Raw genomic sequence first — 14,954 nt, 5'->3', positions numbered from 1 at the left:
TACTCATTCATTTTGGAGCATATGTATTGGACTTAGGAAGCTCCCAATTACTTGTTTATGAGACTAAAAATCTCCAGACAAAACTCCTCAGATCTGCACTACATGCTTATTCTGCAGTTTCCAGACACTGTACCGTCACTGCTGTAGGGTTTATCTGTTTGAGTTCTTCTTTATTTGGGAGCTTCTTCCCTTAAAGGTGGGTTTTTTTGCACTATTTCCCATTTAAAATCTCTGGGAAGCATGTGATTCATAGGCTTTTTAAGAGGTTTGAATTTCCTACACTAGAATGAAACTATGAGCTACAAATGGTTATAATCAAAAGCCTTCTTGATTTTCTCCTTCGTTACCTTTTACAAATGATAATGTGCCTTTTCAAAGTTACAAACCCTGTAGCTAATCTCAGCTAGAATTGCAACTGCAGGGAATGAGGAGGATTCTTTAATCTTTTTTTGGGTGTCCTTCACTTACTACTGGCTTTTTTTTTTTTCCTGGAAGATTGTCTTATGACATCCATAAAACCAGCCAAAGAACAATTATGGTTTACAGCTATTAAATAAAGCGTCTTACAACACTTCTGCTAGAGACACAACCAGACTAAAGACCATTTTCAACAGATGCTTGACTAGAAATGGGCTTAATATAAACCCCACACTGGTGCTTTGCAGGATGCAAAGGGCTGCCAGTCCCCTGCCTTCACCTAAGCCCACCCCTGGTTCACGTGGGAGATACAGGGAAACACATGGGAGAGGAGGAGCAGGACACACTTTCCTACAGAACTACCATACAAGCCATGGAAATCGTGATCTACCAGAGCACCTTGCGCAAGCCACTTTTATCTAGAAGCTGAACTAACATTCCAGCTCAACAATAGCAAAAAAACATTTGTTACCACACGGCGTTTTGCTACATATTAACCAGCGGTTGCTATGCAAGCGAGATGGAGTGCTGCAATTCCCACCTATAGGTTATTTTCTTTAAAAAAGGAATAAATGTTGACTTATGGGAAATGAGCCTGAGGTGAGTGCTCGTGGGCTTGCCATGCCACCGGACACAGCACATGCTTGGAAGCTATGCAAAGCGGGTGCTGCATTGGGAACAATGCAGTCATTTTCCTTGCTGAGCTAATTTTGCATGAAGGCAACGAGAGTCTTCATCTAGGCAGACCCTTATAACATCGAATTAGATTTACTTACTAGGAAGAAATACCACAGCAGAGCTTCCTATACTACTCAAGAGCTTTCAAAATCCGAGATCTACAAGCAAACCGGGTCACTTGATGGTGTGCATTTTCAGGACATGCAGCTTTCTTGGTCCCATATAGAATACTGTACTGGGCTCAGCCAGACTGAGCAGTCAGTCTGGAGCCAAATGCCTTCACAAAACATTTGCAACAGTATTCAGCAATGGCTGGTGGCATCTACTATTATTTTAATTGGTATCCCCACAGGTTGTAGAAAAGGACTGAAATATCTACAGGCTATTTGAGGCCAAATCTGTGTATTCACACTCTTACCCACACGTAGACATGCACACACTAGTACACATGCACGCAAACAAATGGCTCTATAGGCAGAGCTTGGATTTTGTAGGATCCAAGGCAGAGAAGCTGACTCGTCACAGGGTTTGGGAATCAAGGACTCTGGGATGCTAAGACAAGCTCTGACTTATGGGTCTCCTCTGCTTGGGGCAAACCACTTGAACATCATTCCTCCAGAATTTACACACCAACTTCATGGGAATGCTGCTTAAATGTTTGCAAAGTGCTTTGCAATAGTTTCTAAATTCTGCAGTGATATGCACAGAACTGCAGGGATAGATTTAAAGGTAACAGTTGCTGAGTATTATTACTGTGTAACTACAGCCTAGTTTTACATGCTCAATACTTGGTTTCTATAAACAGATGGCAAATGTTCAGTATTTGAAAGTTTTAATGAGCTTTATAACCTTTTTTGTAATTTCATAAACAAGCATAAGTAACACTTACATGAAGAGTCGTCTCTCCTGAATGGATTTTCTCTTCCTGTTTGGGAAAACAAAAAAAAAAAAAAAAGAGAAAAAGAAAAGGCAAAAGAAAATATTTTAAAGGAAAAAAATGGGTCCAGCAAGATGTCAGACATGCTTCAACGTTACCATGCACAGTGTTTGCTGAATTTCATCACTATGAACTTGTATTTGAAGAACAAGACACTGAAGTAGTACCAAACTGATCACTTCTCACTTGTTTCATCCTATGCAAAACACTGCAGAGAATTTGGCTACATCTGTCTCACAAGCAAGGAAATTACACTGTAGCAGTGAAATAAAATGTAAATGTCATGTGATCTGAGGCAAAAAAGGAAGAACTCTTAACTATAGTCCAGCTCACTGATAATCCCATGGTTTAACATACGGGTTGTTCTCCTACCTGTGGGCAGTCCACCTACACTGATACCTTAAAGCAGGGCACTCCTGCTGCATTTTGGCACAGTGTTATCATTTTTCTCCTCACCAGCACTCAAGCATCGATCACACGCAAACCCAGGCCACGCAGCCTCAGTAGCGAAGGCATTCTTTGAGGCTGTGACCATTCTGGGTGACACAGAACCACAACAGGAAACCTACTAACTGCTAAAATGCATGAGTCTTCCCAACAGCTCATGGGTCTCAGCAGCCACCCTCCTGCAGCTACGTGCCACCCAAGCTGCTGCCTCCCACCTAAAGCTCATGGGCAAGACATGCACTTGATTTACACTCCCCTTCCACCAAGGTAGCTGGTGGGTTTGTTGGATGCTCTTGGAGCAGGGTTTAGGGTCAGCACTGAGTGGCTTTTTGGTAGTGTAAATCTAGATATATTGGAAAAAAAAAATAAGAAAAAAAAAAAAGAGAGAGGCTGATACAAACACAGAAGATGCTGTAGGACACCAGTCACAGTTTCAGAGCCACTGACTGGCAGCACAGGAGCCTTTTCGGCAGGTTTTGGAGAGGGGAAAAAAAAGGACAACGAAGCATGTCAGTTTCACTTAATTTCTACCACATTCTCTTATATCAATATTAGCTACTCTGTAAGCAATTTAAAGGGTATTGCCTAGAGTTTACATGCCTTGGGATGATACTCAGCTAGCACAAATCAATTAAATCCATGGCACTACAACAGCTGAGGATTCAAGCAAACATGCACGTATGGAAGAAATTCAGCAAATAGTAAATCACTGCATTTTCATCCTCACACTTTCCTTCCAAATGCCAAGGACTCAATACTGCAAATAGTCCATCCAGAGCAGCATCAAAAAACCATACAGCTCTGCATATGGAGAACGTGAGAGGACTGGACTATAGACTGCTTTAAAAAACATAACCCTGATCCATTCAGGTCACATAAATTAAGTTAGCAATGAGAAAAAGTCGAAGCCACTAATCCTACTGGGTAATCAATTCAAAGCTGCACTTCTTAAATGGTCTACAATTTATTAGTATGAGCAATCAAATAAGCATTACTTGAAAAAGGCTTTAACTACCATGGCTTTCCCATCCATTTTTATGTGTTGTAATATGGTTAAATTTAAAAGAAACAAATCAGCATAATCTTTTCAGAGTCATTTGCCAGCATGATTAAAAACCCGGGTAAGGCACCACTGCAGAGACTGCCCTTACTAGGGGAACTGGCAACATTGCCAGTAGGGTATAGGGGCAACATTGCTCCATTGCCCATTAGGGCAAAACTATGGGCCACGGGAAAAGCAAGAAAGGACAAAATTAGAGTAACAGGGGGTTGCTATCGAGTCTTGAGGTGCATTGATGAAAATCCTGGGAGCATCACTGCCCAAGAAATGTGGCAGCCTGCTGAAAGACTTCCACCTGAGAGTCTCTTTGGAAAGACCCAACCCACAGGACCTGGGTAGAAGCCACTAAGATATGGCTCGGTTTTGGTTACGCAGAAAAGTGATTTAAGGGAAATTCACTGGAATATCCGCAATGATTAGCTGTAAGGCAAGATCCTCACTGAGGCTTAACAAATCTCCTGTGCTCAGGCACAGAAGTCTTCCCCAGCACTGTGCTGCAAGACTAAGCCAACCTAATGTCTTCTGCATTCCCTGGGCAACATTGCACCTCTTTTCATCCAGCATTTCACACACAAATGAAGCCTCCTGCAACACTCCCAATATTTCACCCTGGACGTTTAAGAAACCTTCAGGTAACCCACTCAAAAGCTACAAATTAGCGACTACCAACAAAGAGTACCATGGCAAATTTTGCTCTTGGTCACAGCAAAGTGAAATATATTTTTTTAAATGGAAGCATTTGAAGCATTCAAAATTTCTACTGGGTTCTAGACCAAGATCCCGAAACAAAGAGACAACCTCCCCCAGGATTCTGATCTAGCATCTCCAAGCCTGCAACCACCTTATCAGTACCTCCAAATATCACGGTGCCATCTGCAATCTCCTGCTTTTTGCAAAATATGACAGAAAATGACCCTTACACTGCATGGTAGAGGAAGCAGGTTAATAAATTAGAGCAAGAAGTGGCCTTTCCTCCCCCGGCCTGCAAACTGCAGGGAGGGGAGGTGGGTCTGGGTCCCGCCTCACCCATGGGGCAGCACCAGGACCCCACGGGGAGGGAAAGGCATCTGTCGCCCTCCAGTGGGTACAGCCTCAGAGCAGCCCAAACCGGGAAAGAGGTGGGAAGGAGAAGGAGCAGAGAAGGTGAGAGGCAGGCAAATCGAGAGAAGAGGGGAAAAAAATAAATATGTAAAGCAGAGAAGAGACAGTTGAAGAGGAAACACAGAGATGTTATCTCTGAAAGTGCCAAAAATAAAGTTGCCAGTGTCAGTTTTACCAGGGCAACAAAGACCTCCTTCTGCCACACTTGTGTTTCAGCCTCAACTCACTCTGGTTGAGTGCCACCGTGGTGCTGCTGGCTGCCTCCACTGCTCATATGGCTTTGCTTTAAAAAACCCCAACAACCTTCAGGGGAATCCTCCCCTAACACTCATGCAAAAGTAGGCAAAGCCAAAAATCAGACCCAGAGGCAAACACCCAGCTGTCAAAACCCACCAGGGTTCTTACCAAAGCCTCTCCCCTCCAAATTCCACAGCAGCAGGTTTTAATGGGCTGATTTACCCTCGAACCTAAAGCCATAAAATCTAAACCGGTAGCAACTGTCACCCGAGCCCTGAATTACGCAGCTGATAAGACGTCCCCCGATCAGGGCTGCCTCACTCTTTTGCTAGTCCAAAACTCAAAACATTTTGACATGCAAGCAAATAGGAAAAAAAAAAAAGGAAAAAAATGCAGTTACCAAAATAGCACTATCAACGTAACCAGCTCCTCTCAGCACATTTTCTTAATGCCTTTCCCAATACGGTTAAAAAAATGGGAACTAACTGAAAAACACCACCTTTACACCTTGGCACAAACCATGCTGGGTTATGTGTGGGGTTGTATTTCTTCATGTTTATCTGGATCCCTTCCCACTGCTTTTTTTTTCATCAGTGTTTTCCTTTAAAAGTAGCTCTTATTACACAGAAAAAATAAACTTTTACCGTTTCCAAACACAAAGTTTTGCCACTCTCTGAGCTGCCTAAGGAAAACACAGCTTGCCTTCTGTTTCATAAATAACACATACTCTGCACATTTCTTCGCCTGGGTGAAATAAATTCTCCCATGTTCTTATATGGAAACCTTGCAAGTCCTCCCACATGCTGCCTGTTACAGTATCAGGCAGAGATGGGCATTCATTATCTGAAAGTCAGTGAGTGAATTCTGTATGCAAGTTACCCAAAATGAACCCAGAATTATCACCCCTTTTCACCATGCTGAGCTCGGTAACCTGCCTTGTCCAGACCCCACGTTTTGTTTACAAGCCTCAATCACAACTTTGATTTCAGCACGCCAAGAATCAATAGAATAAAAGGAAAAGGAGAGCTAGGGAGAAAGGAAGAAGCAGCCCGCGGTATTACCCACCAGGTAGGCCTATTAGCATCAGATGTAGCATTGCCTGTACCAGCCTCCTCGCTTGAGGTTAGCGTACAGCAGCCAGAAAAAATACAGCGGGAAAGGGTGGGAAGGGGAGAGTAAAAAAAAAAGGGGGAAATAGTCGAGGAGAGAAACGTGCTCCGTAGATGTGCTGGAGGGCCGCCAGCAAGTGGGTAATTGCTGCGAACTGTTATCACAAAAAAAAGTTTAACGCAAGGTGGGAAGGGAGGAGGGAGGGTGAAAATAACCGCTGGGGAGAAAAAAAGCACGCGGGGATGATGAGACAGCTGAAGGAGGGCGGCGGGAGGGGGAGAGTGTGAAAGAAGAAGAAAGGATAAATAAATATATGGAGAAGGGAAAGTGCGCCCGGGAGCACCCCGAGGCAGCGCGGACAAAGGGCCGCCGCCGCCGCCGCCCCCTGCCCCAGCCCAGCCCAGCCCGGCCCGGCTCGGCTCGGCTCGGCTCCGCCGGGCACGGAGCGGCCGCCCTTTGTTCGCCGCGGTAGCGGGGGTCGGTCCCCGCCGCTCGCCCGCCCGCGAGGCGCCGGTACCTGCGTCTGCTGCCCGCGGTGCCTGCGCGTTCCTGCGCCCCTGCGGCGCGTCCGGCGGAGCGGTGCGGCGCGACTAGCAGCGCCGAGCGGGAGGAAACGGTAATTTATAAGCGCTTTCTTCCTGACCTCTCGTGTCTGTTGTCTAATGAGGGAGCTTTGAGCATCACCCATCCTGCTGAGTGGAAAAACACCGGCACGGCCTCTTCTTTGCTGGGGAGGGGGGAGCCTAAAGGAAGGGGTGTGGGGGAGGAGGGGCCATGCCGCAGACACGGCGGCGGAGCCCGGGCTGGCAGGCGGCCGCGGGGCGGCGGGGAGGGGCGGGCGGGTGCGGGGCAGCGGCCGCCGCCGCCGGGGGGGCCGACCCGGGCCGTCCGCGTTCCCCTGCGGGCAGCGGGGCCGCCCGCGAGCCGGCCCGGCGGGAGCCGGCCCTCGTCCCGCGGCTGCGGGGCGCGGAGCGGAGCGGAGAGCTGCTGCTGCTGCTTTGCCGCGGCTCTCCGCTCTTGAATTTTTTGTTTTTTGTACATTTTTTTGTAATTTACACAAAGAGCAGACAAAGCATCCTACGGCGTTGGCACCGGCGCCGCCCGTCCCCGCGCCCGGGACCTACATCTGCTCGTCCGCGGCTACGTTACCCTCCAGGGGCTCGGACTCTGGACCCGGGGCCGCTCGGGCGGGCTTTTGGGGCATTTGGTCTCGGCACTCGTCTCTTGCTGGAGGAAGCAGAAGGGAAAGTGGCCTGGCAGGTGACTGGGAGACTGCGATCTCCCTGCTCTTCTCAGTCTCCTCCCGCAAGAGCAGTCACCGACACCGATCAGCCCTGTTCGCAGCTGGAGAAGAAAGTACGTCGGGGACGATCGGCAGGAGAGACGAGCACGACAATGTTTTATCCTGCATTGGGTTTCATTGCACCAAAAGCCAGTGCTTTTCTCCTGCAGGCAACTGGGTATATGACTCAAACGCGTCTCTGCTCTCCTGCCCACATCTCCGCTAGTTCTGTTAACGAAAGGATACAGCATCATGCAGACTCAGTAGGCATTTTCATATAACCCCTGCTGAAGACTTAGTAAGGTCTTCTGTGCTGCAAAATACCATTTGCATTGTGGGAGCAGAGCGGGGGGGGAAGGAGCTGTTTGGCCATCAGTATTTGACAAGAAATCCTGCAGTGCTAACCTAGCACTGGGAACAGCAGAGATGGACCAAAGAACAAACAGTCCCCACAGCCCTGCCCTCCCAGGCTTTCACAGACACGGGATTCTACCTTCCTACATCGCAAACAAGGATGGCAGTCACTGGAGAGCACACCTTTAGAGCACATCACCTGTGCCCAGACTGCTGGAGGGGAATCACAGTCCATCACAACAGCCTCAAGGGAGGTCTCTAGAAAAGGTTGAATTCCTTGTCTGGTCGATGCAAAAGCACAGAGAGCTCCACCTTTCCTGCGCACCCCTTGCTGGCAGTACAGTCTGCCAAACATAGTGTGCCACAGTCACACAAGCAATTTTCCCTGACACCAGTGCATTCAGTGGTTTTTCAGTATCTGAGCTGATTTACAAAACAAGTCCCTTAATCGAGAAATGGATACAGGTATAGGATATATGCAGCTAATTGATGGCATATCCCCACTAAAACAGCCTGGTTTAACTAATAACACGATGCAGCGCATGCTGCCACCTACGTCTTCTGATTCAGGTTTCTTGTGTACTGCAGCTTCGGATTCGTAGGTATCCTTCACTGCAGGCAGCTGGCGTTCGGTGAGACTTCACGAGGGACCACAAACACAAGCGGCTCTAGCCGCGCTAGGGAACTAAGCAAAACCTTTCTCACCAGCGCAGCCACTCGTTCGGTTGCAGGGAGGATGCCTCGATGCAGATTAGGAACCGGCAGTCACATCGGTGAAATGTAAGTAGCGGCTGGGGATCCTGCCAGCACAGCTGTACCACTGACAGCAGTGGAATATTTTGCTCAAGTTCTCTAGAGGAATCAAAGGCTCTATTTTGTCTCTGGCTGTCTCTTGTTGAGCTTGTTCCTCACTTATTAAAAGTCAGCCACACAGAGCACATGGTTGGACTCTGTGTTTAAAGGAAAAAAAATGAAGTTTGAGGTAAAAAAAACCCAACAGCCAAAGCTCTTTTGAAGTCAGAGGCACTTAAACAGTACCTGGAACTGAGTGGAATAATGATAATAATAATAATTAGCCCTTTTGTGTCATAAATATGGGCATCACTGCTGTTTCACTATAACACAGCACAACTTCAGAGAATGTGCCTGATGAGTATCTGGGGGAACTCTGCCTTCAGCTGCAGCAGCATACGGCAGCGCTAATGCCTCTGGCTCTTCTGCCTCTCTTACGTAACTGTAATCACAAGTCAGAGCCCAAATTACAAAGCATGTGTGTAATATTAAGCACATAAATGGTCCCTGAAATTACTATCCTTTTCCTGTAAGTCTGGCTTTAATCTAGTAGTATTTTTACTTCTGCAGTTCTACTGGTTTCAATATGCCCTGGTGCCATTGGGAGTGTAATCAAGCCTAATCCCTTAAAAACCTCACTTTGACCCAAACTTAACAAAGAGAGGTCAAAATCACTCTGGTAACAGGTAGGTGTCGTTCTTATGACTTGTATACCCAATGTCAAGTGTATGCAGTATTAAGATCCTATAGAAAGCAGAGCAGAATGTGCCTGTCGCTGCTTTGCAGACCAGCCAGAGCAGCAGGATTTTGCACCCCAGCCCAAGGCATACATTAGCAAACACCTTCCTTTTCGTTTTCCCTCTTCCTTGGAGACTATTTTGGCCATTAACATGCTGAACTGCGTCCTGGAATGTTAAGGTGTTGAATGCTGATACAGTGAGCACCTCTTGTATCTGTTTAATCCAATAACATAACTCTTTTTTTTAATCTCCGTGTCTGGGTCACAGGGTTTAAAAAAGACACTGGGACAAATCCCCAGCTCGCCTGCAACGTGTGGAAATCTACCAAGAAGGCATGAAAGTCAGAAGAGAGTCACTGTGTTTGCATCCCGAAAAAAAGGTCTCGAGGGGCAGGGATGCAAGTGCCTAATTTCGCAGATGGATGCATATTAACACAAGTTAGATCAAGTTTCTGTCAGGTGAGGTGGATGGAGGGAGGAATATCACACTGAGATCCAAAACATGCTCTTCAGCAACTTCTCATTCATTTAAAAATCAAAATGGATAGATTATTGCTTGCTTTTTCAGGAGAAAAACTTGTCTCTTTTCAGTGTGTGGCTGCTAAAGGGAAGATGATGTTTCACGAACTCAAGACCAAGGCAGAGCAAGAACAAGGAGATAGCTTTGCAAGGACTGGTAACATTTTACATATAAACATTAAAACAACAAAAGGCTAAATTTATCCAGACACAAAGTCCAGCAGAAATCTAGGAGACAAATGGACAGCACTGTCTGTAAAGAAGAGTATAAACCAGAATGACAAAAAGATAGTCTGAATAAGTCCATCTCATTAACAATTCTTCAAACACAAATTCCCTACATGAAGCTATGTGTGGTCAGCCTTTGGGGTTCCCCCGTGTAGCAAAGGATCATGAGACTGAAAAAGGGAGGCAGATTTTGTAAGAGATTTGCCCATCATGCAGTGACTCTGGATTGAAGATTTTAAGCATTACTAAATCAGGGAATAAAATGGATGCTATTGCTATTACATAGCAGGATATCCCACTAATCCATGCAATCCACTAAGTTGCTGTAGTTTTAGTGTGTTTATTTTAGATGAAATTATGTCCCAGACAGTTAATTTTTCTCAGTTTACCCATTTAATTCATATACAAATAAGATAGCAAACAGAAATCAAAACATGACTGGTGTTTTTGGTATAATCCTCATCGTGTGAACCTGCTGGTGATGGAGCCCCACACTGTTCACAAGTCCAACACAAGTCCAACAAAACCCACGGAGCTGCTTGGAAAGTAGCCCCATTGGCATTAAATTATCTGATTTTGATGCTACAGGTGGCCAATTTTGCTTATATTTGAGACTGCTTAGCCATTATGGGATTCCCTGTACTGGTCTTTTCCATACCTCAAGCTAATTACAAATTAGCTTGAGGAACTTCGCAAGGCTGAAGGGCTGGAGTGGGCCCTTTCCAAACAATAGTTGAGTTTAGAAATGCCTGTTCCTTCACAGGGGCTGATTCTTAAACCCAGAGGAACCAGATAGCCTGGAACCAAAATTGTTCCTCTGGCTTTGGGAAAAGCAAAATGTCTCAAGCTAATTGACAGTCAGCTACCTGGAATTCAAAAACTCTCTAGATATTCAGGACATGGTTTAGTGGTGGGCTTGGCACTGTTAGGTTAGTGGTTGGACTTGATCATAAAGGCCTTTTCCAACCAACTGATTCCATGATTCTATGATCCAAAGGTTTTCACCAGGATTTTCAAGAGCTCCTGCACATTTTAAAGTCCTCAAAAGGCATGTACTATAGAATGAAAAACATAGGTATTACTAAAGAATGTCTCCAAACTGAAAGCCAGCCAGTTTCACAAAAATGGGCTAAAACCAGTAACAGGTACCCTGTCTCCTGCTGGAGGCTGTACAGACTATGTTTTGCATTTTTGAAGTCACTTCTAAAACTGTTCTTTTCTTCATTGTTGCTGTTGGGAAGAACAGTAAAAAAAAAAACTATGCCTGAATGAAGTTAAAGTAATCTGATTAAAAAAATCAATAACTTGCTTTCATTTTCAATTCATATCCAGTCATTTGGGATCAAACTTGAAAAGAAAAATAGATATTCAGAAAGGATTTTGAAGGATGACTGTTTCCCTTTAAGATTAATGATAAACATACTTGTATGTTCAAGGGAGAATAGATCCAGTGTTATGTAAGAGGATAAAGAAACAAAATCCTTTTTCCTTAAATTAAAATAACCAGCGTGTGTGTGGATTTTAGACAATCACTGAAAATTCAGGAGACCCATTTTCTTTCATAACTGCATTCCTCATGCTAAAATCGATGTCTTACAACTTTTAAACAGAATCACAACAATTAAAGACAAAGAAGATTTGTTTGTTCTGTTTGACCATGCTTTGCCAACAGAGGATTGTTCCCTGAGGAAAATTCTGCAGCATTTGCCCTGTGCAGAAGCCCAAATTTGTGCTCATCTTTTTATTTTATGTGGCATTAGTAAATCCAGTTATTGCATTGCCCAGTTTTTAATCCGCTTACCTAGTACTGGATGTATGGTAACTTATCTCTTTTAATCATTTTTTTTTTTGCCTGAACCATTACATAACAGTTCTTATCAAATCTTTCAATGCCTACCTAAATTTGCCCAAAATGTGACAAGATTGATGGGTAATGGATTTTTTTCACGTTGGCATTGTTCTTTACTGGCCCAATCATATCAAATTTGCAAAAAAACCCACAAAATAAAACAAATTTCTGCCACACAACCTGCATTTTTCACTTCTGTATTTTGCAAGAGCACTCATACCAGAAGTTCTACATCAGAATTTGATACATAAAGTTCCTCTTTATCACATGAATTCATTTTTTCAAAAGAAGGCAAATTATACTATTAATAACCAGAATCCAAGCCCTGAAAAGGCAAAGTCTCTGAACTACTTGCTGCAAAATAATGTCATCTCATTGGATCTAATTCTGGAGTCATTATTTGACACAATGCAGAACAGTTTGAGCAGAAAGGCACTAAGTTAAGGTGATAGTCACTCTTGCATGGAAGAAGCGCGTATGTGCCTCACTGAGCTACTCACAGCTTTGTCTGCAGACCAAAGTAAATCCTGCTTATTTGGCATGTCCTTGCACATGTCCACACTTAATGTTTTCAGTCCTGTTAGTACTACTCCAGTAGCACAAGTAGTGCCTGGAAATGACACACATTTTGGCCATACCTCTTACCCTGCTAATATCATACTCGTCATGCTGCAGCTAAATATTCTGCTACTGCATGGTCATCAGAGAGATTTTCTTGGCCTCACGAGCAGAACAGCTGCTGCATAGCAGAGATAGTTACACAGGTACTGCAAAGTTGATGTGAAAGCTGGGAAGCCACAGGAGATGTTATGATGGGGAAGAAGTTGTGTCAGACCTACTCTGAAAGCAATAAAAGGTCAGCAGAGTCTGAAGCTGCCATGAAGAACCACTTCTACTTTCATTTGGAGCTGGTCACTGAGCAGGGCAGGCTTGGCCTGAGCACATCAGCAGGTGACAGCAGGCATTGCAGCGGAAAACAGTGCAGAAATTATGGTGGTGAGCTCACTGGTGCAGCCAAGCCCTCTCGACTTATGTGACTGATCCAGACAAGGCAACGGATTAAACTCACAGAAAAGGAAGAAAAGTGCTCACTTGAGTCAAACTATACATGCTTATGTTTCTTTTCCTTTGTTTATGGGTCCTTCAGTTTCCTTCTCTAAGTGATGATGAAACACTTATGAAGAAAAAGTGTATAAAAAATGATTTCAAAGTACCTAGTATATTCTGAGAAATTACATTGGCAGGTGTAGACAAACACAAAGAGAAAATACTGTATGATAAAAAACCCCATTCTCAAATTCATGCTTTTACCAGCTCAAACAGATAGAGTTTCTAGCTAGATGAATTAATGCACTGCAAGCAGAGAGAGAAAGGACATCAAATGCTTGAGTGTCTAGAAAAAAAATAGAAAATTTCAGACAAACCCTGCAAGTTATCCAGTAACTGCTCATCCAGCTACGTGATTTTGACAAAACTGGAAAGCAAACATGTAACCGAAACTTAAAAACATATCACTTTGGTTTCCTGGACTTCCAGTCCAAATGCAAAACAAATTGCATCTGGTGGCAAGGGGAGGCAGGGTTGGCTTTGGGAGCTTGGCTTTTAACCAGCCCAGTGATGTGGCAGCATCTTCTGTGCTACCCACTTATGGTGGTTCAGACAGCTCCTGGCATGTCCATGCCTGCTGTTCTTTGGCACAGCCTGGGCACAAACACTTCAAGCATTGCCCATGTGCTCCGAGGAGGATGCCTCAGCTTTCACCTCCTCATGGTGTGTCACTCCGGAGGGCAGCATGACATTGCTGAGGAGAGGCCAGTGGCCAGCAGGCATGGGTGACCTTGAGCCTTCCTGAGCAGTTACCTTTTCTGGGCCTTTGGCATGCTCTCAAGTGATCTTTCAGCCAGGACCTCTGCTGCCTAAAATAAATTCAGTAATATTTACTGTGGCATCCCTGCAATTCTCTTTTGGGATACCTCTCTGCCAACCTGGGCAGATACAGGTTTTGGTAAGTTTACTCGGGTTCTTCTTGGGCAGTGAGCTCCTGAGCTGACCTGAGGCCAAAGTGACTCACTTGGTGTTGTTTTGAGGAAAGGCAGTATTTTAGGAGATTTTCTTGCCTGTCTCTTATATGCTAATGATGTGCAAGTCTACCATATTGTTTAGAGGTGGCCTTGACAACTGTATTTTTACAAGGCATTCCCTCCCCACCCCTTGAAGGACTGACCCATTTAGGAAGAAGAGAAGCTGAAGGAAAGGGAATTTCTTTGACCTTTTCCAAGCCTTCAGTGTGGGGCCTGTGGCAGAAGGGGCTGACAGTGAGAGACGGAGCTGCGAGGCAGCACACCCTGGAAGCCACACTGCTCTGGAGCAGGCAAAAACAGGTGCTAACGAGATAAAAGTGCCCCAAACCCCATACACTGGCAGCCTCACCATGCCTGGCCAATGCACACGTGTTGTATTCCCAGCCTTCATCTAAAACACCCTGCATACCTTCATCAAGTCTCTCCTCTGCAAATGCAGCCAGGGATAAGAAGAGTTGACAGGATGCATGGACACAACCCAGGATTCAGGGGAAGCCACCACTTCATGTCTGTCTCCTTACTCCTTTTAGAAGTACCTTCCTTTCTGAAAGCTGTAATTTGCTGTCCCTTAATAAAAGTCTCTTCGCTTGCAATTAATAACATTTGCTATCAGTTTATTTTAAATGCCTATCTAAGCAAAGTAGCATGAAATCACCAATATGTATTAATTTAAAGCAATACACACACAACATGAGCTTGTAAGGTCTCCTTCAAGCCACCCAGGACTCTCAGTTACCTCAGGCTCAGGTTTGTGAGGTACACAGGAGCTCCTTTGCTCCAATTAGCCCTGCAGCTACTATGTCAAACACAACACAAGCTGGTAATAATGAATGGGTTTGCATCACTGAGATCCACCAGCACAGGAGATCATATCAAGATCCTTCCAATCTGTCAACCATGCATTCATCTAGGACTACCTCCGTAATGAACATGTTTTCTCTGCCATGTACTCACTAAGGGTCTTATGAATGAAGAACATAAAGTGCTAGCTGAGTCTAGACTATGACCAGACACCCTTATCCTGCTCAGCAAGCAATAGTAACCTAGCCTTGCATCCTTGCAGAGAGCAGCTGCTACCTGTCTCTCCCAGCCTGAGCCATCCCACTTTGTTGTCTCTTCACAG

General features: G+C 44.9%; 1 protein-coding gene and 1 long non-coding RNA gene across 24 annotated transcripts in view; one reads left to right on the top strand and one right to left on the bottom strand.

Annotated features, from left to right (window-relative positions):
- The window catches only part of SLC6A6 (solute carrier family 6 member 6), a 117,133-nt gene that overhangs the window by 49,398 nt on the left and 52,781 nt on the right, over positions 1-14,954 (bottom strand). For 13 of the 23 annotated variants that reach the window (XM_062008524.1, XM_062008535.1, XM_062008526.1 and 10 more), the window contains one exon: positions 1,985-2,020. The exons of 5 other annotated variants lie outside the window; for them this stretch is intronic. Coding sequence is in view for 2 of the 18 variants with exons in the window: in XM_062008546.1 (XP_061864530.1) it covers positions 1,985-2,020; positions 5,943-5,961 (55 nt within the window). In the remaining 16 variants the exon portion in view is untranslated. Of the gene's footprint in view, positions 1-1,984; positions 2,021-5,942; positions 5,962-6,504; positions 6,722-14,954 lie in introns of those variants that run through there. 5 more of the 23 variants (XM_062008522.1, XM_062008533.1, XM_062008546.1 and 2 more) reach the window with 3 other exon arrangements.
- On the top strand, positions 6,956-14,415 carry LOC133626852 (uncharacterized). Its single transcript, XR_009819800.1, has 3 exons — positions 6,956-8,403; positions 9,423-9,613; positions 9,746-14,415. It is a non-coding gene; the product is annotated as an uncharacterized LOC133626852 (long non-coding RNA).

The sequence above is a fragment of the Colius striatus genome, chromosome 15 (genome assembly GCF_028858725.1).
Source record: "Colius striatus isolate bColStr4 chromosome 15, bColStr4.1.hap1, whole genome shotgun sequence".
Lineage (NCBI taxonomy): Eukaryota > Metazoa > Chordata > Aves > Coliiformes > Coliidae > Colius > Colius striatus.
Note: the sequence above shows the minus strand (reverse complement) of the source record. Positions and strands in the feature narration are given on the sequence as shown.